We start from the raw sequence: 27900 nt of genomic DNA on the forward strand, positions 1-27900 counted from the left end.
CTTGTAAGAATTATCTCCCCCTGCCTCCTTCCCCCTCCCCCAGGATTTCTCTATGTGGTCCAGCATGGCTGCCTCTTGCCTCTTGAGGCTGAGATTCCAGGAGTGCACCACCCTGCTGGGCTCTTAGAAGACTCTAGGGGTGGGTGGAATGCAGGAAGGAGACCTGGGATCTTTTGTGCATTAAGCTGACATCCCGTTCAGGAAAGGCAGGAGCTGGAGGAGTGAGGGGCTGCTGAGAGAGAGACCCAGAGGAGTGGAAGGCTGCTTCTAAGCCTAGCAGCTGTCTCCTGGGGTGGGTTCCTAGGCTCCCCAACATGACTGGACAGTGAAGGCCCCTTGATCTTTTGCTTTTTGACCTCAAGAAGTCCACTGGGTTCCGCATCAGCAGGTTCAACCAACGGCAGACTGAGAACCTTAAAAACACAAATTGCATCTGTCCCGACCTTTCTCATTATTCCCTAAGCAGTATAATAAAACAACTGTGTGCATGCTATTTATGCTTGTATTAGATAGAATAGATAGAAATAATTTTGATATACAGAGGCTTGTATGTAGGTTATATACAAATGTGCTATTTGGTGCAAAGGATGATTTTGCTGCTCACAGCGGGTTCTGGAACTTGTTCCCTGAGGTTATAGAAAAACAGTTGTATTCTGTCATTTAGGCAGGAGCAAATTGACCGTGACAGCTGTCTACCGCATAGACATTGAACTGGTCAGTTACTCCAGTTTGGTTCTCCATATGTTTCCCGCTGGACCTCAACCGTCACACACCTTACCATGTTTAGTGTTACATGAGAAAAAAGTGGGTGGGCCAATGCGCTACTTCCTTGCTTCTGTGACAACCCATGGGCACCAAACAAACAGGCTCTTTGCATCACCTGGAAGCTGTTAAAAATAAAGTTTCCTCTGGGTCCAGAGCTGGGAGTGGGGCCCGAGAGCAGTTGGGTCGACTCAAAAGTTGAGAACTCCTGTCTCCCGCTCCGACCCCTGCTCACACATTCACACAGCCGTTTGCATCTGGCATCACCGTGCCCTCGTCTGTTGCCCTTGGTGTGGTCATGTCCCAGCATCTCCTTGTGCCCGATTTATGGCCCACATAGCTGTGAGTTTCCAGCCTGTGCCTCTGGGAGAGGTAGCTCTGACTGTGTGTGTTTGCAGAGCCCCATGCTTCATCATATCACTTAAAAACAGCCAACGCGGGCTGGAGAGATGGCTCAAGGGTTAAGAGCGCTGACTCTTCTTCCAGAGGACCCAGAGTTCAATTCCCAGCACCCACATGGCAGCTCACAGCTGTCTGTAACTCCAGTTGCAGGGGACCCCCACACCCATGGCATAAAACACAAATGCACATAAAGATAAAATAAAATATATTAAAAAACAAAAACAAAAAACAGCCAACGCGGTTTATTAACCATTTGCTCAGTAGAAGTTTAATGGAGAGAGCTGTTTCAAAAGGCCGGTCAAAAAGAACAGCTCTTTTACAAACAGATTATGGCAGTGACGAGGCAAAACCCCAGGTCTGATTTCATGTTCCTCTCACCTGGCCCCACGAGAGGGCAGAAGATGAGCCAGGAGATGGGGCTGTTAAAATGTTAGCTGGAGGAATTACAAAAATACACTCTGATGTAGCAACCGGGTTGTGGTGAAACATGCCGTGGGCAAGAGGGTAACGACTGGGCAGGGAGGTGTTGTGGGTACTCAGTGCCTCAGGGAAGAAGGAATCCTGACTCCCGGCCGGCAGGTCTGGGCGTGGACACATGCTGTTCGGGGGATCACCTGGATGCCTGGGGAGACAGAAAGGATTACACTGTCAAATCCAATTGGTCTGCGGAGCCATCATCCTGTTTGCCCAGGTGACTAAAGCAACCCAAAGTGGGCCGCCACCACAGCAAGTGAAAGGAAGAATTTCCCAAGTGACCAGAAGGGGTCCTCACTTGATGCCCGCCACTTACCTGCTGCTTTTGCCTACTGTGGGCAGGGGTGATGCATTTGAGAAAAGGGAGGCCGATGGGCTGTGACATAAAAGGCCCCGTGACAAGCCTTTTCTGGTAACACCCATCCCCTCCCTAGCTCTCAGCATCTATGTTAAAACAGTGTCTTTAAAGGTCTCTCATGTGACACAGGCTCTCTAAGCTGGGAATACGGGATCGTGAATGTGCTGCTGATGTCTCAAGGCTGGACACAGCAGAAAGTATCGGAAGCATAGGTCAGAGCAGGAGAGGCTGACCCCAAGGCTGGGCCACCACAGCAAATGGAGAGTTTCACCGTGCCCTTCTCATTGCACTGTCTAGGGCAGGGTCTGCACTGCAGTGCCCTGTCTTCCTAGGCTGCCATTACACATTTTTTTTTTTTTTAAGATTTATTTATTTATTTAATGTACACGGAAGAGGGCGCTAGATCTCATTACAGATGGTTGTGAGCCACCATGTGGTTGCTGGGAATTAAACTCAGGACCTCTGGAAGAGCAGTTGGTGCTCTTAACTTCTGAGCCATCTCTCCAGCCCAGTCATTACACTTTTGAACAGGTTCTTTCTTCCACTCCAGTGTTGGGTGCCTCCCTCCCCCAACTCCAATCTTCAGATTGGCACTGACATCTTAAGATGCTAGGAACAACTTCAGCAATGGGGACTGGCCAGAGTGGAAGGATTTCTAACATGGCACAAGGCAACTTGGGTTGTGTGAATGCAGATAAGCACAAGGTCTCAGCTGGCTGGGACTGGCTCATTAACACATCCACTCTGGAACTCACCACCATGCATGTGCAGATGAGAGAGATGGGGGGGGAGGAGGGAGGGAGGGAGGGAGAGGGCGGGTTACATGGCGACAGCACAGCTATTAATAATACGCAAATGAGCTGGCTAATGTTTCCATCAAGAACTCTGCATGTTGAGCAAAGCAGCAGACAGAAACCAGTTATCAGCCCTGTTACAGTACCTCTCAGCTGGAAGTATAATAGAAAATCAGAAAAGCCAATTGTCTGGCTCAAATAGTTTTTTTTTTTTCCCAAATAAATTGATTCTTGCTAATGGGGCTGATCTTAAGCTGTCTTTAGGTAAAGAATATTGTTGTGGTTTAAAATTAGATATGGGCTTTGGTGTCCCTTAAGGGTCCCTGTAAAGAATGCCATTAAGACTTAGAAGAATTCCTGCCACTTCTGGAAGATTTACTACTGGCTATCAGACCGGTCTGGCTTAGAAAGAAATAGAATGCTTGTCAAGAACAGAGTGCAAGTTCACTCAGGACCTTTGGAGATGAACCATTCTGTTAAGACAAATGCAGCAGCCCCCCCCCCCCAAATATATTCATCTTTGGTGATAAACTTGCTGCAAACAAGTGGCCTATCAGCTTGGGCCCTGTGCGATGGCCCTGTGCCGGGTGTGGGCACCAAAGGTTAGCATATGGTGACTCTATCTCAAAAGAGGACCATGAAACAACATGGCTACCTTGGATTTGTGGGAAGCAAAAAGAGAGGATGCGGCTGGGCGGTTGTGGCGGCGCACGCCTGTAATCCCAGCACTCGGGAGGCAGAGGCAGGTGGATCTCTGTGAGTTTGAGGCCAGCTTGGTCTACAGAGCTAGTCCAGGACAGGCTCCAAAGCTACAGAGAAACCCTGTCTCGAAAAACAAACAGAGAGAGAGAGAGAGAGAGAGAGAGAGAGAGAGAGAGAGAGAGAGGATACACGCGCTTTTCTTTTCTCTGTCAGAGTTGGGAAGTGGCTTCTGTTGGGGCAATATGATATGGTCAGACTAATTTGTGCTTTGTCTGAGGCTGTGTTGCCAAGCTGTCTCAGGAGATGTGTGGGACTCTGTTCATAGGCGTGTATGGATGAAGGGACACGGATTTAACGGTTGGACATTCTCTTAAATCCATTGTGCTAATTCCTAAAGCCATTCCCTAGTTATATACTGGTGATGGCTGGAGAGAGCTGGATTTGGAATCAGCTGGCAGTAACTTGGTCTTTGCTGTGTGTTTTCTGAGGCTTTATACGATTGTGTGTGTACCCGAGGGTGGGAATGAAGCAAAGGAAGAGATCACAAGTGGCATCCTGGGAAGAGGCAAAAAAGAAGAAAGACTCATTCTTCCTTAGTACATATTCTAAAAACCTACTAGCTCCATTGGGCCAGATTCTGGAGGCCTGGTTCAGCAAGGATGCCATTAATGATAAAGAATTGGTCTTTCCTTGGAAAAGTGTGAGGATGACCAAATTGTTAATGGAAGAAATTAGAGCAAAAAGCGTAACTCTGGGTCCCAACACAAAGTCTTTGGCAGGGGGAAATGGGAAATATTAATGGTTTCCATGGAGTTTAGCCACCTTGAGATGTAGGGTGAAATGGATAAACTGTCTTTGAAGTAGAGCAGTAATCAGCCTTTTGCAAATGGCTAAGAGGAGGGCTGGCTATTGGGTTTTTTTTGCAGATAAAGTCTCTGAGGAAAGGTGAGCTGAATGGTTGCTATGGTAACTGGCTGTTAGAATTGGTCCACTTAACTGTCCCCATAGTAACTAAGCTCCTGGAGAGCTATAGAGGAATTAGTTATCTTAACATACTACTATTATCCCCATGGTAACCAGTCTCTAAATGGGAGTGGTCAGCCTCTAGGAGAATGGTGGGAAAATCTTTCTCCCTCGAGAAATGGGTAGGAGGCAGAGATGTGAATTTCTTCACTAACCAAGCCTCCTGAGGGCTGGAGTCCTTGAGACGTGGGGGGGGGGGGGGGGGGGGGGGGGGGGAAGGGAGAGGGATTGGGTGGTGTGGTGTGTGTGTGTGTGTGTGTGTGTGTGTGTGTGTGTGTGTGTGTGTGTGTTTGGGGCCGGCCAATATGTTTTTAGGCCTGGGACAGTTGGGTATATGAGGTCATGTCTTGCCCCCTGCTAATTGGCGCCCAACTCACTCATGGGTTGCAGTGGCCGGTGCGGCTGGGAGGGACTCCTTCTGGCTACACATTACCATTCTGGTGCAGAGTGCGCCGGCGCTGGCTCGATTGCATGCTCAGGACCAGGTACTGCCTCATAAACTCACTGAACCGCTTCTGGTTGGCCAACTTCCGGGCTGACTTCCGGGCCCCAGTGAAGCCCCCAAACCTCTTCTGCAGCTGCTTCTGCTCCACCTGCTCGGCATCATCTGGGCTGGGCTCTGTATCTGTCGCTTGCACCAAGCTCCTGACCCGGGGCATTCGCTTCAGATGCTGCATCTCCGAGGCTTTTGGCTGGTAAAGAGCCGCTGACACGAGCTCCGGGTCAGCAGCGCTGAGCTGCCCAGAGCCACTGGTCATGACTTTGGCGCATGCAGTCCAGAGAGGACTGGGCAAGACCTTTTCTTCACACTGGAGGATGCACACCTGCAAAGACACAGGCGGGAGGGAGAGAAAAGGGGACAAAGCCAGGGATGAGCCAAGACAGGGAATCGCCTAAAGCAGTTGTTCCAAGTCACGTGCTTCTGAAGTGCCAGTTCTCGAGTATTGGGCAGCAGTTTATGTATCCGTGGGGATGCACATGTATGTATGTGTGTGTGTGTGTGTGTGTGTGTGTGTGTGTGTGTGTGTGTGTAAACCAGAGGTCGAGATTGATTTTATTCCTCTATCACTCTCCGCTTGACTTTCAATATAATTTTCTTTTATAATAATGAAATGTTGCCGGGTGGTGGTGGTGCACGCCTTTAATCCCAGCACTTGGGAGGCAGAGCCAGGCAGATCTCTGTGAGTTCGAGGACAGCCTGGGCTACCAAGTGAGTTCCAGGAAGTCGCAAAGCTACACAGGGAAACCCTGTCTTGAAAAAAACCTAATATATATATGTATATATATATATATATATAATGTTATTATTAATTAGTAATAATTATTATAATATTGTTGTGTGTGAGTGTGGAGATCAGGGGACACTTATATGGAGTCTTCTTCTACTTTTATGGCTTCCAGGAATCAAATTCAGGTCACTGGATTTGAGTAGAAGCACCTTTACCCACTGAACCATCTCACTGGACCCTCCACTTTATATATTTTTTTGAGATAGGATCTCTTATTGACCTGGATGACCTGAGCCAGTTGGGCTATACTGGCTGGTCAACAAGCCGCAGGGATCCTCCTCTTCCTGCTTCCCTAGTGCTGGGATCACGAGAACATGCTTCCACGCTTGATTTTTACGTGGGTGCTGGGAATCGAACACAGATCCTCATGCCTGTGTAGCAAGCATTTTACTGATGTCTAGGTTAGGTTACTATTGCTGTGATGAAACACCGTGACCAAAGCAACTTGGAGAGGAAAGGGTTTATTTGGTTTTACACTTCTACATCACAGACTATCATTGAAGGAAGTCAGGACGGGAACTCGAACAGGCCAGGATCATGGAGGCAGGCGCTAATGCAGAGCCCATGGAGGAGTGCTGCTTACAGGCTTGTTCCTCATGGCTTGCTCAGCCTGCTTTCTTAAAGAACTCAGGACCATCACCCCAGAGATGACACCACCCATAATGGGCTGGGCCCTCCCACAACAATCACTAATTAAGAAAATGCCCTACAGGCTTGCCTACAGCCTGACCTTATGGAGGTATTTTCTTAATTGAGGTTCCCTCCTTTCAAGATGACTTTAGCTTGTGCCAAGTTGACATAAAACTAGCCAGTACTACTGATGAGCCATCTCCCCAACCTTTGTGCAGCAGTTTTACATATAGTTACCCTTCCTCCCCCAAATTTGCACAGTTTCAGAGTTGGAAACAGAGAACGCCCTGACTCTGCTCCATTATCTTACCAACAAAGAAACCAGGCTTCGGAGCTGTAGTTCATTTATCTTCAGGCAATCCTGGGAGTTAACACAGGATGGAGGCATTCCAAATTATACCCTGCTATAGCCTTAAGCTTTTGGAGCCTAGCATTAGCTCATGAATGTCACTCAGATAGAAGAATTCCATTTCTCCCATTGGGCCAGGGAAGGACAGACAGGTTGGGGGGGGGGGCATGAGATTATATCTGCAGGCATAAAGAATATCTTAAGGTTATTCTTTAACTGGGGAGATGGCTTGCTTGGTAAAATGCCTGCTGTGTAAGCATGAGGACCTGAGTTCAGCTCCCCAGCACCCATGTAAAAGCTGGGACATGGTGGTACTTGTTTATAACCCTAGAGTGGGGGGTGAGAGGGTGGAGACAGGCAGCTCCCTGGAGCATCCACAGTCAGCCACAGTCATCAGTTGATGAGCTCTGGATGCCCTGAGAAAGACTGTCTCAAGAAACAAGGTAGAGAGTGGCAGAGGAAGACACAGATGCACACAGGTGCACAAACCTTCACATATACCACACATGTGTGTACACAGACAAATGGGAACTAAACAAAAGCCACTATGTAAAGACCAACCCTAGGGTCACTAATTTTCATTCTACTTATTCTAGCTACTCCTATTCGTACATCCTTTATAGCAAGTGATGTCCGAGAGACTCCGGATGTAGGCAGGCTGGGCATGTGGAGTTAAACCTGCAATCTACTGGACCTGTATCTTCTTAGATCCAAGCCAGACAGTGCTCCAGGAACTCTCTGCTGCTGGCCAGCCTCCCCAAGCACCACATCCTCTAGTGGAGACCAGTCGTTGGATCATGCCATCTTACCAGCACCCTCTTGCTGGTCCTGACCTTGGCCTCATCCTCCTGCTCTCCTATCTCTGTTTGGCTTTCCTGGAGGTCTCTACTGACTTTTCCTACTGTGTGCATTTTGGCTTCACCCCCGACTGCTGTGAGATGTCTTTCTGTATGCTATGAATATGTGTGGCTCTCACTGAATAATAAATAAAGCTGAATTGGCCTAGGGCAGGGCAGGATGAGGTCAGGTGGTACATCCAAATTGAAGATGAAATGAAAGAGTGGAGTCGGGGGAGACTCGTGCCCACCACCCAAGGAGCAACAGGATGTCAGCAGACCGGTAACGCCGCAGCCACATGGCAACATATGGATTTATAGAAATGGGTTAATTTAAGATAAAAGAGCGAGTTAGCACGAAGCTGAAGCCATAGGCTAGACTGTCTGGTCATTGAATCCCATGGAGTCTCCTGTCTCCCCATGCTGGGAGTATAAGCACATGCCACCATGCCCTGCCTTTTTTTCTTCATTCCAAAATAAGTTTAATTATAAAATGTATTGCAACTATTATATCATAAGTATTAATGTTAAATGAAACATTGTAAGCTTTAATTCTGATAAATAATTTAGTATGTGGGGCTGGAGAGATGGCTCAGAGGTTAAGAGCACCGACTGCTCTTCCAGAGGTCCTGAGTTCAATTCCCAGCAACCACACAACCATCTGTAATAAGAGCTGGTGCCCTCTTCTGGCCTGCAGTCATACATGCTGTATACATAATAAATAAATCTTGTTTTTGTTTTTTTTTTGAGACAGGGTTTCTCTGTGTAGCTTTGCACCTTTCCTGGAACTCACTTTGTAGACCAGGCTGGCCTCGAAACTTACAGAGATCCGCCTGCCTCTGCCTCCTGAGTGCTGGGGTTAAAGGCGTGCGCCACCACTGCCCGGCATAAATAAACCTTAAAAAAATAATTTAGTGTGAAAATAATTTCTGTAACATGTGTATGTGCATTGTTCCAATCCAGATTCTGGAGTGTGAACTCAGGTCCTCCTTCTTGCAAGGTGGATTCCTTAACAAACTGAGTCCACGTGTGTTTTCTAATACTATGTAGAAGCTGAAGATGTTAGTAAAATCCCTTTGATACACAGAACTGATGCCAGCAACAAATAGTTGTCTAGCTCCTCATGTCCATGGTGGCAATTCACTTAAACAGCATTCTCCAGAGTCAACAGGGGCACATAGAGGTATGGGAATGCTGGTCAGGTCACTAGACCGCTGGGACTGGGGGCAGCTCAGTCTTTGGGTACCCTTGTTTCCTTCACAGAGAAGGACCCCTCAATGCTTGCTGAACTTTCTGCTGCTTTGGTTTACAGGTGGAAGAGACACATCTAGAGGCCACTAGAACTGAGCACTCCTGGGCTTCTAATGCTAGATGGTAATTGGATTTTGTGTCAGTGAGAGAAAATGAAATTTTGTGATCAAACCAGATGCCGCAGTCTTTACTGAGATTCAACACACTGCCAGATAAATTAGATACTGACCAAATCATCACCAATGGTTGGTTTAGAATAAGGTTTGAGGCAAATCCAGGGTATCTAAATGTACAACCACATTTTAGAGCCATATGGGCATATGAGACTAATGCTTAAGCCTCTGGTCTGGGGTCCTCATCAGCTGCTTCACAGGGATGGGCTAGTGGCTTATTAAGTGAGCTGGACACATTTTCTCAGTCATGATGATGACATTGCTATATTAAGCCAGAGTTTGCGGGAGCATCTGGACTCTAGAATTGTGCCAAACTGATTAGTCAAGCCGGGCTTCTGAGGAGACTGCTCAAAAGGCCATTTGGATGTCTGGATCAAAGATTAGGGTACAGGCGGAGGGTGTGACCTAGCCATAGAGGTCAGGCCTGCCTTCTAGCTCTCTCTGTCTATCACACAAACACATGAGTCCTTTGAGGGGTGTGAAGACAGCCACTATGTGGTTTGGTTCCTGTTTCAGGCTGAGTTATGCTTAGGAGCTCTTTGTTCCAGGAGGTCTTGCCAGAACATTCAAAGGCATGGCTAGGGATATAACTCAGCTATAACACACCTGCCTGGTCATTCACAGAGACGCAGGTTCAATCCTAACCACTGCAAAATTCATGGAAATAAATTCGGAGGCTGGAGGGATGGTACAGTGGTTAAGAGCACATACTGCTCTCATAGATGACCCAACTTTAGTTCCTAGCACTTATGGGTGGCTCACAGCGACCTGTACCTCCAGCTGCATGGAATCTGACACCCTCTTTCAGTCTCTATGGGCAACTGCACTCGTGTGTATATACTTCCCATATATATGTATATATATATATTGAATATACATAATATATTGGATGTGTGTGTGTGTGTGTATGTGTGTGTGTGTGTGTGTGTGTGTGTGTGTGTGTGTGTGTGTGTGTGTGTGTGTATTCAAAGGCAGACACTATCCAGGGCAGCAGATGAATAAATAGCATGGGAAAAATCCATTAGAAGAGCTTCTGCTGCCAATCACCTGCAAAGACTTTTCACTAGCTGCAGGGAGAGATACCAGGAAGCAGCAGCTCCTGTTGCCACAGTTTTAGGACTTCTAAATGCATCTCCCTGAAATGTTTTTGGAGAGTGTGTTGTCTTTGTCTCGGACTCTGAAATAACTCTGTGAATTTAGATTCTTCTACTTGGACCGACGGAATAAGTGCCGCTGACAACTGCCTGAAGAACCAGAGGACGCTGCAATGGGTGAGTCATTTGCTGACCAAAATTATAATCTAACAAAGAGCCAACCACACTTGGGCCACCTACCAGGAGTAGAAGTAGAAACATTTCTGGTGGAGCCAAGTGTCCCAAGGATCCTGGGAACAAGTCAGGATTACATAATCTGGGAGAGAGACTGTTAGGTGACTCTGGCTGAAATGTGAGTCTCCCCCCACCTCACCCCCCATCATTCCCCTCTTCAAAGCAGACCTGGGCAAGGTTTGCAGTCTCAGAAAATGAGACATAATTGCTTACGTCCTTGGCATTTTGTTCTCTTTAAAATAGGTTAAAAGGGAAAATAGGAACTAGAAACAGAAAAACAAGCAAGCAACAGGGTACGTGGTGGTGGGGGGCAGGGGGGTGGGGGGGGAAGAAGAGGGGGGCAGCACTGCAAGTGTTTATCTCTGACTGTGAGGCTTTTACTAATCCATTTTCTGACTTGTTTCTAGGAAATAAAGTGAGTGTTGTCCGAACCCCAAAGGTTTGAGATGCTAATGGAGAGATAGAAGCTCTATTCCAATTCTTCACCACCCCAGAAAGAACCAAATGTAAGACCTTACAGTGACTGCCCAGGATGTTCGCAGCAAGGAGCCTGATGTTCTGAGAGTCTTATGATTTCCATAAGGCAGGCTGCCTGAGCCCTGTTATGGGCCACACACTGGGCCCCATGCTGGGATACCTAGATAGGTCAGCAAAGGAACTCAGACCTTAGCCAGAAAGAGAGAAGGTGGGTGGAGAGTGGGGAGAGAGAGGGAGGGGGAGAGAGGGAAGGAGAGAGAGAGGGTGAGGGGGAGAGCTAGCCATGGCACCAAGAGCCAGAATAAGTACAACCCACGAGTATAACCCAGGAAGAAGAATTTTATTTCATTTCCTCAAGGTCAGATTGGTTAAAGAAACTGGGGGTGGGAGAGTAGGTGGTTAAGTCTGCGTGTATATTGAAAATAAAGGTCACTGTGAAGAGAACAAATCTGGGTGGTGTTAATTTTCTTCCTACGTACAGGTACAGTGGCCGTTCCTATTTGTGTGTGGTCTACAGCAATGGCCTGGAACATAGGCAGGTTGGGCACGTGAGGCTAAACGTGTAATCTACCCTGTGGGAGTTCATTTTCATACCCAAACCAGACCCTAGAGTGCCAGAAACTCTCTGCGGCTGCTCTGTTTCCCCAAGCACCACGGTGTCTAGTGGGGACCATCAGCTTGACCATGCCATCTCTCTAGCTCTTCCCGGCTGGTCCTGACCTTGGCCTCACCCTCCCGAATTTCCTGTCTTGGTTTAGGTCTCCTAGAAGCCTCTTATTTCCTTTTTCCTGTGTGCTGCTTAGCTTTAACTCTGATTCTCCTGTGAATTTTCAGATCAAAGCTCCACTCGAACCTCACTTTTGCCTTTGTGAGTGAACAGCGTGTTTGTTAGGAGGTGAAGCTTAACCTTGGCCTTGGAGTGGTGTTAGTGGGTGGAGGAAGAGAAAGGCAGGTAGGAGGCAGCTGGACAGCAAAGATCGTCAGGGTTCCCCTGGGAGCTGTAAAGGGTGCCTTGGATCTAGGCTTGAGCCCAAGAGAGAAGGTCAGGAGTCCCTTTGACCAGTTACCTGCAGCCTGGGAGAGAAAAGCCAGCAATGTAGCGACATCTCAGAAGGAGAGGGACAGAGGGGCAAGAAGCAGGCATCTTGCCATCCCTGTTTAAGGATTGGGCAGAGGAACAGAGGTCAATATAAAAGGCTGGGAAAGGGTAGACAGAGAGGGAAGAGACCCATTAGCTAGGCAAGAGAAGCAAGAGATGCTTCTTGAAGGATGAGATATCCTCTAGGCAGACAGATCCCTAGAAGAAAACAAGATGGATGGGCATCAGAAACACATCTCTTCGAGGGATCATCTGGGCTGCCCTTCCTGATTTCATGACTGTGCCTTCCAGCCGAGAAGACAGGTGTGCCCAGGCCTGCAAGAGTGTAGTGCTTATCTCTTGGGGTTGAGGTCACATTTCTACCTGGAGCCGGGAGAGAGCAAGGTGTACTGGGCACAGCTACACTGGCTTTTGTGTCTGCATATTTATTTGCCTTGAGCAACAGCCATTACCCGCTTGCTTGTTTTGAAAGGCAGAGGGTTTGAAGCAGAGTGCCTTGAAAGCAGCTTTACTGACTTCAAAGGAAAAATAAATAATTGAATTATACAGGAGAGAATAGCTATCTAAGCTGAAATTAAAGGAGTAAGAAAGCAGTTCATCTAATGAATAATAATTTAATGTTTGGTACTTCAAGCTGGAAATTTAAAACACAAGAGAGCATTTGGGAGGCTCATTGTAGAATTATTTGCAATATAAAAAATGGATGACAATATCCATGTTCAGCAGATGGGGGAATGGCGAATAAGTTATGTATTCGTAGAGAGAAATCACTTGAAATAGTGTGTAATAACGTGAGAATATTAATCCCGTGACACCTCGGAAAGTAAGAAAAGGGAGATTCTCTCTGATTCCTGGAGTATAACAGTCGATCTTCCTTGCCAACTTGAGGGCTTTAGGATTGTGTAGGAGACACAGTTGATGAGGGCGTTTCAAGAGGGTTATTAAAGATGAGAACCCCACCCTGAGTGTGGGTAGCTCCGCCCCAAGAGCTGGAGTTCAAGATTGAGGAAAGATGTGAGCTGCACCATTCATCTCTCTGTGCTTCCCGACTGTGGATACAATGTGACCAGGTGCCTCAAGTTGTCCCCCCCCAGACAGGGTTTCTCTGTGTAGCTTTTTGTGCCTTTCCTGGAACTCACTCTGTAGTCCAGGCTGGCCTCAAACTCACAGAGATCCGCTTGCCTCTGCCTCCCGAGTGCTGGGACTAAAGGTGTGCGCTACCACCACCCAGCCTGCCTCAAGTTCTTGCCCCAGGCTGTCCCTCCCATGATGGCCTGTGCTCTGAGACTGTCAGCCAAAACAAGCCCTTCCTTAAGTTTCAGGGTTTTTGTTACAGTGAAAAGTAACTAATTCATGGGGTTGATGAAGACTTTACTTTTCTTTATACATAATACATGTGTTATGCATAACGCTGGGACAAGGGCATCATGAACAGATATTTATTGGAAGATTAAGAGGGAGGATCACAGGAGTCTGGTGGTAGAGAGGGAGGACCACACAGGAGTCTGGTGGAAAAGAGGGAGGACCACACAGGAGTCTGGTGGTAGAGAGGGAGGACCACAGGAGTCTGGTGGTAGAGAGGGAGGACCACACAGGAGTCTGGTGGTAGAGAGGGAGGACCACACAGGAGTCTGGTGGTAGAGAGGGAGGACCACACAGGAGTCTGGTGGTAGAGAGGGAGGACCACACAGGAGTCTGGTGGAAAAGAGGGAGGACTATAGGGGTCTGGCAGGAAAGAAGGAGGACCACAGGGTTCATAGTAGGAAGATGCAGCTCAGCTCCACCTGTTTCATCTTGGTAACATGACACTGCACAAGTCCTGGGAGAGACCTGAACGCCTCATTTAGCATCTGCTTTGAAGTCAGGGGGAGGAGATGGCAAGGAAGAGGATAGTCCATTGACCTTCTGGACATACCTTCAAGTTGAAGCTGTCTGGGTCCAGGTGGAGCTTCTGCTGGCAGGTGAGACAGTCCCTGGGACAGCTGCTGAACACACTGGAGAGCAGGCTGAGCAGCAGAACATCACTAAACAGGATTTTCATCGTGCAGCAGTGGGAAGCAAGAGGCTGAAACACACAGAGGACACAAGCCAATTAGTACAGTCTGGGGAGAAGGTTAGTCAGCCCTGGGGACCACGACCTAGGGAGACAAGCATCATTCCTCAGTGAGGAGATTCCTCAGGTCTGAGGTTCACCTGCAAAGGAACAGATTGTAGAGAGTGCTGGTGCTTCCGTCCTGCCTCCAGGACTGCTTTCATTCACAGGCCCTGTAGTCTGGATTCCTGGAGAGCACGCGTGATTCCTGCCATTTGGCTGGCTTCTGCCCTTCCGGGAAGAGCTGTGGTGTGGGAAACAGCTTTCCTGGAGGCCAGAGGCATTTGCTTCCTAGCTGACCAATGTGTGCCTTTAAGTCAACCTCTTCAAACCTCAGTTTCCATGGCCGTAAAAGAGAAAGCATGAGACGTGCCTTACCATGCTTTAGGAAGGGCTGTTAGGAAGAGGAGATGTGACTGTTAGGGCCAAGGTTTTTAAGGAGCAGCTGAGCAGCTGAGTGTGGCAGTAGATGCCTCTCATCCCATTTCTCGGGAGGCAGAGGCAGGTGGATGAAAAACTAAAATGCTTCCTCTTATCCTCTCTGGCCTGCCCAGGAATGCCTGCCCCTCAGTTCTCTCTTCCAGGAGGCTTCCATGTGTTCCCTGTCTGTCGCCTCAGAACTAAGCCACTGCTCTGGTCTGGGTGTTGGTGTCTTCTCAGAGTCTGTAGGTTGAAATCTATGATGGTAAATCTTGGCAGACAGCTTGGATAAATTAAAAAATGAGTAGGAGGAGGTGGGGGAACGGCTCAGTGGGTAAATCGCTTGCTGTGCAAGTGGACACTGGTGTTCAGATCGCACTCAGCTGAGTGGGGTTGGTGGGCCACCTGCAATGCCAGTGCAGCCAGAGGTGGAGACAGGGAGTCACCAGAAAAAGGCGGATAAATAAGTGGTAGAATCAGTGAACTCCAGGCCTAAGTGGGAGAACCTGCTTTTCCATATATAATCTAGTTAATAATTAAGGAATATATCTAAAGGCAACCTTAGGCCTCCATACACACAATCAGCACACCCCCACACTATGCAAACACACCCACACACTATACACACACACACACACACACACAATTCATGTAGAATATTAGTAAATTACTCTTCTGGTTCATGTGTGACGACGTCTCTAGAAACATTGAGGTCATGAGGGTGCTGAAATAATGAATAGGCTAATCCCTTGGCAAATGCATAAGATGATAACATTATTGGGAGCTAGTGAAGGGTAGAAGGTGGGGTCTACTTGGAAGAAGTAGGTCACATGCCCCCTGGTTTATATACTGAAGACCAACTGGAATGTCCAGCCTCATGGACTGAACAACTATTGAATTCTTGGACATTTCATTGGTAAATAGCCATTATTGGACTAGCTGGACCACAGCCTGCAAGCCACTTTAATAATTCCCATATATATATTACATATGAATATATATTCAAACATATATTAATCCGATCAGTTCTGTTCTTCTAGAGGACTTGACTAATACAACATCCTTAGATCAAACCTCTTGAATCAGAAAACTACTTTCTTGGACTATGTAATTTTGGGTTGAACCATCTTTACTTGGGATTGAATGGAAAGAGAAACAGGAAACTAGTTTCAACAGTTAAGTTGACATCTAGAGTCACCTGGGCAGAGAATCTTAATGAGGGATTGTCTAGATCAGGTTGGTCCAGGAGCATGTCTGTGGGATTGCCTTGATTGATAATTGATGTAGGAAGACTCAGCCCACTGTGGGTGGCACTATTCCCTGGGCAAGAGGTCTTGAACAATATAAGAGAGGAGAAAGTCGGCTGAAAGCAAGCAAGTAACAAGGCTGCATTTGTCTCCCTCCACTCTAGATGTGAATGGGATGTAGCTAGCTGCTGCAAACCCCTGTCACTGTGGCTTCTCCTTTATGATAGACTGCAACCTAGAATTGTAAGCTTAAAGAAGTTGCTTTTAAATTTTTTTTTCATCTATGTGTGTGTATTCCACATGTATGGTGGTGCCTTCAGAGGCTAAAAGAGGGCAATGGATCTCCTGGAGCTAGAATTACAGGCAGTTGTGAGCTCCTTGACATGGATGCTAAGAAGCAGAGTAGCAAGTGATCTTAAGCACTGAGATAATTCTACAACTCTCTAAATTTTTTTTGTCAGGGTATTTTGTCATAGCAACAGAAATGAAGGTTGAATGGAAACTTTCTAGAAATATTGACATTCTTTATTGGGGCAATAGGGATGTGTATGTGTGTGTATGTTGTGTGTGTATATTATAAATGCATACACATACATAATATATACATATACACACATATACATATATACACATACATAAAGAAATGAAGGCCAAGTGGAGACTTTCTAGAATATTGACAATTCAGAATTTCTCTGTGTAGCCTTGGCTGTCCTGGAACTCACTCTGTAGACCAGGCTAGCCTTGAACTCAGAGATCCATCTGCCTCTGCTTCGAAAGTGTTAGGATTAAAGGTACATGCTACCACCGCCCAGCAGAGTGTGTATATATTTCCCAAAATCCATCAAATTATAGATTTAGAGTCTGCATTTTACTATATGTAAATTTTCTTCATGGAGAATAAAAACCAACAGTTTCGTTGCTCTTTCATTAGATGATTCTGAGGAATCTATGTGTTTGCCTTTCTAATGCTGTCTGCTGGGGTCTTCTGAGAAACACCAAGTCTTGGGCCCTACCCACAACCATCACCTCAGGATTCATGTCATTATCAATATTCCTAGGTGACTTGTCTGCATGACCAAGTTGGAGAGGTGTGGGTGAGAAGGGGCCAGTCCGCAGGAGTAAGGAGGACACATGCAAGAGAAGCTACCAAGGAGCCACATTGGAAGACCACTGGGTTCTTGTGTACTGAGGGAAGCATTTCAGATCTAGGGAATGATGATTGGAAGGGTATTCAGGGGCTAGAGAGATGGCTCAGAGGTTAAGAGCATTGATGGCTCTTCCCGAGGTCCTGAGTTCAATTCCCAGCAACCACATGGTGGCTCACAACCATCTATGATGAGATCTGGTGCCCTCTTCTGGTGTGCAGACATGCATACAGACAGAACACTGTATACATAATAAATACATCTTTAAAAAAAAAAAAAAAAAGGAAGGGTATCCAGGCTGGTGGCGGCGGCAGCAGTGCACGCCTTTAATCCCAGCACTCTGGAGGCAGAGCCAGGCGGATCTCTGTGAGTTCAAGGCCAGCTTGGGCTACAGTGTGAGATCCAGGACAGGCACCAAAACTACACAGAGAAACCCTGTCTCAAAAAACAAACAAACAAACAAACAAACAAGTGTTTGGTAACAGGGACCCCAAGAGACTCAGGATCATAGGATCATAGCCTGTAAGTGTGGGGAGCAGACAGGTAGCCTAGGGAACCTGCACACATTCTTCAAGGTTAGCACTTGCTGAAAGGGGACTGGGTCCAGATGGAGCAGGTCTTATCTGCTCTCTTAGGAGGCTTGTGCTTTATCTTCAGAAGGTAGGATGTCTTGGACTAATAAATAAAGCACCCATGAGCATCTCCCAAATGCATTTTTTTCCTTCTTTATCCCAACAGCCAGTGTCTAGTTGAGATTTATCACCTTATTATTGTAATTGTCTCCTAATTAGTCCACCTAATGATCTGGCCTCCCTCCAAGCCATTGGATGATACAACTTCATTCTTAAAATAATTCCATAATGCCCATGGCTGTCAGATGGTCCAAGGACTTAGCTGGCCACTGGCTCTTGCCTCGTCCCCTGTCACTCATCCTAGTATCATATCCAGACCCAGCGAGCGCAACTCTCACCTATACCAGGTTGCTCATGTTTTTATACCTCCGTTTGAATACCACATCCCCATGTCAGGGATGCCCCCCTCCAGAAAGCCATCACTGGACCGGCCTGAGCTAGACCATTCTTGGCTATTACTGTGGCATCCCAAGGCAATGTGCTACCTACCGTGTGAAGTAAGCGGGACTCAGGGCCCCATATGTCACACGGACAAACCAGAATGGTCCTGTAGAGTTGTGTAATGCAAGTTTTCTTATCTGATTGTCTTGGAAGAGGAGTCCTGGGTTCAGATCATTGGATCTGTAACTTGCTGGCTGTACTCAATCTCAGAGTTCCTCCTTATAAAAAGAGGACCATCTTAGGAACTAGATCAAACTAGCATCAGTGGATTTATGTTGGGAAACAGTTAAAACAGCCCCCAGCATATGGCAAACACTTTATACAATAAAGCTAGAGCATAGCCCTTACCTTGAAATGACACTCTGTCCTCACTGTCTCATCTCTGCACTTGGGAATCAATCAATTGTATCCTTGCACTTCTGTGTCTGTTTCTCCCACTGGCCTGGGGGACAGAGATCCAGTCCCATCATCATTCTCTCTGTCTGCCAGGTACCCAGGCTAAGACACAAACTTTAGGATCTGCTCAGTGAAAAACTGACAAAAGAACAGTGGGAGATCTCAGGGGCCCCCTTCCTTTTTCTCTGCAAACTCAGGGCTGAGGAATATTCTGGAGCCACAGCCTCACTAGGTGTCCAGTGTGCTCATGGCACAGGCTCTGCCTCAGGACCTGAACTGCCCACAGAGGCTCTGTTAGCAAATCGACCTGTTTGAGCAGGGTGAAGAGGAGGTTAGTTTTATGCCATCCTAGTACGGTAAGATGTTCTCCTAATCAGACACCCTGATGCGTGTTGGCTAGATTACTGGTCATAAGGGTCACGGCTGGGGTTGTATCCCACGCTAGGTCTGCGAGGTTTAAATAGGAGTTGGTAGACCAGTAACGGGAATGCTTCTTTGAAGTCAAAACGCAGCTCATTAGCTATTATACACAATAAATATTCCAGAACACAAGGCAGTCTTACTCCATTTCTAGGGGGCTAGGGATTTAGCTCAGTGGTAGAGCGCTTGCCTAGCAAGCACAAAGCCCTGGGTTCGGTCCTCAGCTAAGTTTTTGCATTTCTAGTTAGGAAACTTTTTTTTGGGTTGGGATAGGATCTATTCAGAACAGCACAGCTGTTTCCTTTATCGCCACACGATGGCAGTGGCCATATATGTCACAGAAGAAAGGGTCCGTGACATTTCTTTTAGGTCCTGCCTAGAATGTTTGTTACAAGTCTTTGCCCAGTTGATAAGCAGTGACAGATAATATTAATGAGAAGCCCTTGCTGAGGCTACTCACGGACTTCATCAGCAACTCGATGTGCAGGAAGTGTTGGCAAGTTTGCCTGACATTTGTCATTTAGTTTGTAGTAAATGGAATTTAGGGGTGCAGTCCTGGGACAATTAGCCTCTGCTGCTGGCTCCATGTGAAACACAAGCCCTTTGGGTTGGCGTTTGGTGAGGATGTCTCAGATCGACCTGGCTTTAGTCAGGCTCTCCCTCTGTCTGTACTTGACGGCCTTGCTTCCCGCCCTCCATTTCCTCCTCCTCCTCCTCCCCTTCTTCCTCCTCTCTTCCATTCTTCTTCTTTTCCTTCACCTCCTTTCTCTTCCTTTTTTCATTTTTCATTTTTTTTTTTTTTGAGACAAGGTCTTACTATGTAGCTTTGGCTGGCTCGGAGCTCACTTTGGAGACCAGGCTGGCCTCAAATTCATAGAGATCCTCCTGCCTCTGCATCTTGAGTACGGGGATTGAAGGCGTGCAGCACCTCCCTTGTGAGATGGTCTCACTGTGTAGCCCTGCTGGCTTCCAACTCACATTCTTCCTGCCTCAGTTCTCATCATTTGGGATCACAGATGGGGGCCACCTTACCCCTGCACCTCCCCACTTTAACAAGCAGCTCCAGCCACGAAATGAAATCCTTCCATACTGGGCGGCATCCATTCCTTTTTGCAAGTCCAAGAAGCCACAAGATACGGATGATAGCAGGACCCCATCTCAGAGGTGGTTTGCCAGTTGTAAGTCTGATCAACGGAAACAAATGTGCCAAGAACTATGGAACTACATCATGAAGTAGACATCTTGTCCTTTTGTACTCCTTGTGGTACCAAGTCCAGTTATGAGCTGTATAAAATTATATTAAAAAATAGAAAGCCTAGTAGAAGTTTTACATTTTTTTAAAAGATTTATTTATTTGTGATATATACAGTGTTCTGCCTGCATGTGTCCTTGCAAGCCAAAAGAGGGTACCAGATCTCATTACAGATGGTTGTGAGCCATCATGTGGTTGCTGGGAATTGAACTCAGGACTTCTGGAGGAGCAGCCAGTACTCTTAACCACTGAGCCATCTCTTCAGCCCTAAGTTTTACATTTTTTAAAGTAATGATTTATTTTTATTTTCGAGGCAGTATGTAATATAGTTCAGTTTGCCCTTGAGTTTATTATGAGAATGACTTTGACCTTTTGACCCTTCTACCCCCACCTCTCAAGTGCTGGCATTACAGGTGTGTGCCACTATAACCCAGTTTATGTGGTACTGGGGACCTAACCCAGGGATTTGGGCATGGTAGGCAAGCACCCTACCACCTGAGCCACATCCCCAACTCCGAAAGTTTTTTCAGTTTTTAAGAAGTCTGAACAACATGTCTGGCATGGTGGCACATGCCTATAACCCTAGCACTTGGGGAGCTGAAGCAGGAGGATTGCAAGTCTGAGGCTAGTCTAGATTACAGATAAGACTCTTTCCCAGAAAGTCCCCTCCCCAATAACAACAGATAAAAGAAACCTGATCATCACCTGTGTGCCGGCTTGGAGCTGAGCACACACACTGGTGTTTAGTAGAAGGGAACCAAGTACTTAGATAATTCTGGGGTCATAATTATGCTTAAACTGTATACTTTGTAACTGTGTGATTTGGGGCAACTTAATCTACTCCCCAGAGCCTTGGTCTTCTCAACTGCAGGGTAAAGATGATGAATAGGCCCTTATTTGAAGATGATGCACCTCTCCCCCACCATGTGTTTATTATCCAGAAATAGTGACTGACCTTCCATCAGTCACACGATGTACCTGAGGATATTTGAGTTTTTAATGGCTTCCATTTCATAAAGGAGCCCAGCACTCTTAGCCATTCACAGTGGCAATTCTATAATCAGGCTGTTTTGTATTGAATAAAGAAAGGTTTAATTACCTTTTATTTAGGTAATGGCACCTTATAAATTTGATTGCATCTTGCTGTTTATAAAGATAAGATACCACTGTGATTTAGTCTTAATCTACTTGCATGTACTCTTGCCTCCAGGGGCAACATAATGAGCTGCTTTTCTGTTGGATGAGAACATGTGCAAGAGAGGCTGAAGAGAGAGACTCCTGTTTCGTTTCCTGACCTAGGAGAAAGCCTGTGACCCAGATGCTATCGGCGAAGAAGGGAAGGGGCTCTCTTTCCATCAGTGACACACATGGAACATTGTTCCTTCCAGGCTACAGATGATGCTCATTTTTATCTACAACTCTATCATTTGGGGGTAATTTTACCCTCCTTTCTGGGATAAATAAACACCAATTCACAAAGGTTAAGCAATTTGCCTAAAACAATCCAGATGATAAGTAGCAGAGTTAAGACTTAAACTTGGGTATTAGAACCTGTGTTCTGACTGCCCATAAACGCAATACAAGGATTATGCTTCGAGAAGGGTAGCACACTGTGATGGGATCTTGTTGGGAAGGAATTCCAATGACTGAAAGCCGTTGAGAGCCAGCGGCTTTGTGCAGTCTAACCCCATGGGCTAATTGCTGCCCACTTCACTTTATAGTTGAGGAGACTGAGGCAGAGAGGGATGCACTGTGAAGGGGCGGAGCTGGGACTGGACCCTCAAGCCTAAGCTCTGATGATCTGTCTTCATGGGAACTCATTTGGAGGACTGGTTCAGTCCCTTTCCCTGGTTCAGCAAGCGGCACCCACAGACTACCGGCTCTGCATCATCAGGGGCGCAGGGGGTTCCTCACATCCTGGTCTCTGATCCGTCACAGGCAGGGCTCTGCTATTTATTAACCAGGCAAGCTGCTTAACCCCCATGAATTTGTATTTACCCCAGAAAGGTAGATTAAGTTACCTTCAGAGTACAGGGTTATAGATGAATATAAAGGTCATCTATGACATGTAAAGAACGGTATTCTATGTATGGTGCTGATGAAAAGGAAGTGGCCATGCATGCCTCAGGAGGAAAGAGTCTCATCTTCATCCTCTGGTAGAAGCACCCAAGAATCACAGGCTTTCTCTAGCCCGGGGAACTAAACTCTGGAATAGCAGCAGCTAACGCTTCCACATAGACTATGGCTTGCTCTTACCCAGGGAGACTGCTTGCTTTCTTTCCTTTGATGGATACATTTACTCTTTAAAGGTTTCTCTCCTGCTCTCAATTCCCAGTCAGAGAGAAGGGGAAGGGCTAGGAGGCTAGGGCACAAAGCACCTGTCTACCCTGTGTGGACCAAGGCACCTGTCTACCCTGTGTGGACCAAGGCACCTGTCTACCCTGTGTGGACCAAGGCACCTGTCTACCCTGTGTGGACCAAGGCACCTGTCTACCCTGTGTGGACCAAGGCACCTGTCTACCCTGTGTGGACCAAGGCACCTGCCTACCCTGTGTGGACCAAGGCACCTGTCTACCCTGTGTGGACCAAGGCACCTGCCTACCCTGTGTGGACCAAGGCACCTGTCTACCCTGTGTGGACCAAGGTACCTGTCTACCCTGTGTGGACCAAGGCACCTGTCTACCCTGTGTAGACCAAGGTACCTGTCTACCCTGTGTGGACCAAGGCACCTGTCTACCCTGTGTGGACCAAGGCACCTGTCTACCCTGTGTGGACCAAGGTACCTGTCTACCCTGTGTAGACCAAGGTACCTGTCTACCCTGTGTGGACCAAGGCACCTGTCTACCCTGTGTGGACCAAGGGTGCCCAGGCAGAGCTGTGAATGAGAAAGAGCCCTGTGCTTGGGAGACAAGGTCCTGGGTTCTAGATCTGGTTCTGTTGTTACTTGTGGGCCTGATACTGTCTTTTCCTGGCCCTCAATTTCTCTTCCTATAAAATAGGCAGTTGAGCCAGATGGTTGATAGTATTCTTTGATTTTGTGAATGGCCAGGATTGTTCTCTGCCAGGAAGAGAAAAAAGGGGCTGACCACAGAGAAGTGGCTTCAGACAGCCCCAGATGAAGCCGTGAAGGTGCGTCTGGGTTTCACCAAGGGCCACAAGGGAAGCCAGACACAGGTCCTTTTGGCTGTGGCACATCTCCAAGGAATGCTCTTAATGTTCATCTTCCTGATTCTGGCAAATGCTGTCACATACACTGTCAAGATAGCTTAAATGGACTTTTAAAAGCTTTTATTTACTTTAATAAAATCACTCTATGTTCTTTTTAAAATGATCAGAAAACCCAGATAGGAAGAGAATGACAAATCTAGACTCACATAATCTTTCAACTTCTTTAATTTTGCATCTCTAGCAACCAGTTTTAAAGAAAGTTTTAATTGCCATAATTATACATATTTATGGAGGTACAGTGTGTTATTTCTGCACATGTGTGCATTGTGTGACAATCAGATTGGGGTAGTTGGTACAGTACATTGCCTTGAATATTTACCATTCCTTTGTGTAGCAAACATCCTAAATCCTCTACAGTAGTTATTTTGAAATAAATAATTAATTGTCATTAACCACAGTTACTCTAGGAATCAGTTTTGAAAATATATTCCCGGGGTTGGGGATTTAGCTCAGTGGTAGAGTGCTTGCCTAGCAAGCGCAAGGCCCTGGGTTCGAGCCTCAGCTCCAAAAAAAAAAAAAAAAGAAAAAAAAAGAAAATACATTTCCAACCTTTTTATGAATATTATATATATTATGTAAACTCCACTAATGTGCAAATTAAGAAAGGTAAGATTTAGGGGTGGGGAGATGACTCAGTATATAAAATACTTGTTGCTCAACCATGAAGACCTGAGTTCAGGTCCCCAGAACCCATATAAAAAGCCAGGAATAGTATTGCATGCCTGAAACCCCAGTGCTGAGGTTAGGAGCAGAGACAGGTGTATCCTGCTGTCTTGCTTTCTGTCAGTCTAGCTAAACCAGGATCTCCAGGTGTGGTGAGAGATTCTGCTCAAATAGGTAAGGTGGAGAACAATGGAGGAAGATGCCTCATGTTGACCTCTGGCTTACACATGTGCCTGCAGAAGAGTGTGTGATTATGTGCATGTGTGTATGTGTGTGTGTTGTATGTGCTAAAATAAAAAAAAAATTTTAACATCCCAATTTCTAGTAACCTAGTAGGTGTCTGGGTAGGTAAGCCCTTTTGGAGACCGCTGGTCTGGGCTCATTCACATTTTGAGACTTTGGCTGTGAGTTGGGAGAAAGCTGATGACAGCCGGCTCTCCGCTTTCGGCATGAGCACTGTCCGGCTCCTATCAGGATACCAGGCACGTTCTCTGTTGGATGAATGGGGTGACGGGATGGGGGAAGATCACAGGACCAGCACGAGGAGAAGGGAGGCTGACCGTGACACCGCAGGCTGCAGAGCTTTGGCTGCTGGGCAGGGAGGCAAGTCCAGCTTTTCCCACTCGGCTAGTCTGCAACGCCTAACTGAGCAGCTGCCAGGATTTTGACAGACCCAGGACCATGGAAATGTGATGATTAAAGTGGTTGTAGCCTATTGAGAGGGATGATGCTCTAAAAAATCAACTTGCCCCCCCCAAAAAAAAACATTGGTGTGCCCCAAACCTCACAACTAGAGTTTGTGGTTAGAAAGCAAGGTCTCCATGAGATGGTGAGTGTAACTATAGGCACTGAAAGAGAAGTGTTTCAAAGATCCCATTTATTTTGTGAGTTCCCAAGAACTCAGACCTCCAAAAGCTGAGGTTATGATGCCTCTCATTTTCTGAGATGTCTTCATCCTTTTCTAAAATACCTGATAACCCGGAGCACAGGAGACTTAAATTTTTTTCTTATGGTTTGTGTGAACCGAGGAGTTGGGGGAAGGAAGGGTCTTTGAACCATATCGTTGCAGGTACACAAAACAGGACCAAACCTCTCTCTCATTATCACTGTGTGTGTGTGTGTGTGTGTGTGTGTGTGTGTGTGTGTGTAAGCACATAGCCAATTTAGCTTACTACCTGCCGTTCTTGACTTCAAGAAATATTAATCCCTTTGCCTTTCTTTTGTGCTATTGTCCTAGCTGCCTTCAAACCCCCATCCATCCTGATTCTATCCCTCTTCCCAACTGTCCTCAATCCCTGGAGGAGGTACCCTTCCTCAAGTCCCTCCAGCATCAACTCTCTGGACCACAAGGGTAGGACTGATCACACCCAGCCCCGTATCATCCCATTATCTCAAATTGCTTCCTGTCTGTCTGTGATGTGTGCCTGCTACTCGTTTACCAGCACCACAGACCTTAAGGGGAGCAAGCACCAGCCCCAGGACGGCTGCCCGCGGCTGTGCTTGCTTGCTGCACAGGGTCTTGTTCCTGCAACTCTGAGATAATGATTTTTTGCCTTCCAGGGTTGTTGCTGGAGATAATGGGTGCGAAGTGCGTAAATCATTGCACAAAGTAAAATGCTGTTATTAGCTCCTCTGCTAAATCTATAGAGCCCCATGCCTCCTTTGCCTGGTGGGGTGTAGCTGATAAATACCTGATTGATTGAAGATGGAATTGCTTGGTGACAGCTCCGTTCTCAGGCTCCACTAACGTCTAATCCTGCAATTACTCCCTTCACTGGCGATGCAAAACCTGCTGAGTTTCCTGCAGCCCTAAGTGCCCTCAGACTTCAGCTGATAAGGCAGGGTGGCTGCACCTGGAGACGATGACCCTCAGCTGCACAGAGCACCTTCCACGGACAGCGCTGGGTGTCACCTGGAAAAGTGCGGCTGTTTCTTTTACTCAGGTGACGTCTGGGGGCAGTTGCCCCTGCAGAAGACTCAGCAAGCCCAAGGAAAGCGAATCCTTTCTGTTAAGGGATTGTGGCACTGATGGAAGCTTGTGGAATATTTCCCTGCTAGGCTGCATAAATGAGAAAAAGGAGGGTGTGCACGGCGTCCACCCACAGGCAGCAAGGAACCACAGCATTCTCTTTGGGAGGTTTGGATACGAAGCCGGGCAGCTACTTTTCTCTCCCTGCGATGAAAACTCTCGTTTGGGCTTGCTGGCAAATGCCGTGTGGAGCTCAGCTTTTGTTAGTCTGCTGAACAATGTTATTGGTTATAATTGGGGCAATTATGAGCTGCTGGAGGAAGCTAAACACAGATGTTTAAGCCCAGGCTTGGGGTATTCAAGTCCAAAGCAGCATGCTTTAAATAGCCCCCTTTCCGAATCATCCTGCCTTACTTGAAATCCCCCTCTGAACTTGTGTTCAAAGGGAGATGGGGGAGAGGAGAGGATGGGTAGAGAAGGGAGGGAAAAGACTCACAAAGAGAGAGGAGGAGGAAGAGAAGCTGCAAGAGGGCAGAGAGAGTTCAGAAGCTCTGACGTGTGCGAGAGTTCCATGCGACCCGGGCAGAGAGACCTTGGGTGGGCAGTGGAGAGAAAGATGTCAAGAAAGAAAGGACAACTCGAGACAACCCAGGATCTGGAGGACCAAGGTCATGCCTTCAGAAACGCCCATGAAATCCACCCAGCCAGCGACTGACTGCGTTCAGCCATGCACACAGGTGAAGCTCAAACCTGTCTTCCCCCCATATCGTTAGCAATTTCCACTAAGGTGTATTAAAAACTCAAACCAGAATGACATCAGATTCAGTGATACCAAAGCAGCAGCTTGCACAAAGGGCAGGAAGCCACAGATGGAAAAATCCCCATAAGGTGTGCCAGGGGCTTCCTAGGGCTGGTCTGAATGCAAGCCTCTTCCCGGTGTCTGCCCTGTCTCCTGTAGCCACCTCTTCCGTTCCGTGTGTATCTGTCACCCAGTAGGGGCCACAACTGGGAAAGCAAAACTTTTCCTCATTTCCAAGTTCAGCTTTCTTTCGCATTTCTCTTTGAGATTAGCCAGCCCTCAGCCCTCCCCCTCCTCCACCATCGGAACACTGAGAATAAGATGAATGAAGCCATAATCTCACAAGAGGCCAGCAAGCAGCCCCAGTGGACAAAAGACAGAGGTGGAGGAGCCGGCCAGGCTGCCCTGCTTTCCCGAGGGGCTGCGGACAGATAGTGCCGGCCGGCTGGTGCTGGGGTCACATGCAGTGCCTACCTGACGCTGTCTGTCACAGGGTTCTCTCAGATGTGAGGCTTGTTCCTCTGTGTCAGCCACACCAGCATATATATCCTCTCCCCACGCACAGCCCTCCCCTTCCCTGCCTACCTCGACGATGACACATGCCTACGCTGACCCCCTTCATCAACCAAACAACCCAACTACAGTCCTGCCTGGCTGGCCCCCTCCCCTGCTCTGCATTCAGACTGGTGACATGCCAACCTCCCCATCAATCCAGCCTCTAGCCTGCTTCACCTGGACTCCGGATCAGCCAGGATCCCTCAGCTGCCTCTCCGGTTGCTTTCAGAGCCACTGTGAGGATGGCCAGCCAGGGAGAGCTGGCAAGTCACTCAGAAAAAACAGACTCCCTGTGACAAGGGATGAGGCAGACCCCAAATCCTGGAGTCTTCTTTCGTAACCTCTCTGCCTGAGGAGTGAGACTCAGGCAGCGTGGAGTAGGGGGAGCTCACGCCCACCTCCCACTGGCTCAGAGAAGGGCTGAGCCAAACCCCCTCCTAATGTCCTAGCCCTACTGGGCTGGCAAGCTCTAGGCCACACCAGGGTGGTTCTGGAGGCATTTTCCACAGGTGCCCATGGCATGACACAGGACACACCACAGAGCACAAGCTCAGTTTTCTCCCTTGGAGCAGGTGTGTCTCCTAGGAGCCTCAGGTTCCCTTCTGTAGAATGGGTGCACCGGCTTGCAAGACGGGAGCAGACTGATGAGATTCTGTTTGTATCTGGGACACGCAGGCCTTTAGTAAATGTTAGT

At 47.4% G+C, this 27900-nt stretch overlaps 1 protein-coding gene across 3 annotated transcripts; it reads right to left on the reverse strand.

Annotated features, from left to right (window-relative positions):
• Positions 1–1336: 1336 nt before the first annotated feature.
• On the reverse strand, positions 1337–27507 carry Pnoc (prepronociceptin). Of its 3 annotated transcripts, none has more exons than XM_036199478.1 (4): positions 27126–27506; positions 13863–14012; positions 4949–5339; positions 1337–1786 (listed from the first exon to the last, which is right to left on the reverse strand). In XM_036199478.1, exons 2-4 carry the CDS (start codon positions 13986–13988, stop codon positions 1701–1703), a joined length of 603 nt encoding a protein of 200 aa, XP_036055371.1. In that variant the 5' UTR covers positions 13989–14012; positions 27126–27506; the 3' UTR covers positions 1337–1700. The 3 variants fall into 3 exon arrangements, with proteins under 3 accessions (XP_036055371.1, XP_036055373.1, XP_036055372.1); XM_036199480.1 differs by having other exon boundaries at positions 4893–5339; positions 27126–27505; XM_036199479.1 differs by having other exon boundaries at positions 1412–1786; positions 27384–27507.
• Positions 27508–27900: the final 393 nt, after the last annotated feature.

Source organism: Onychomys torridus, chromosome 9 (genome assembly GCF_903995425.1).
Source record: "Onychomys torridus chromosome 9, mOncTor1.1, whole genome shotgun sequence".
Taxonomy (NCBI): domain Eukaryota; kingdom Metazoa; phylum Chordata; class Mammalia; order Rodentia; family Cricetidae; genus Onychomys; species Onychomys torridus.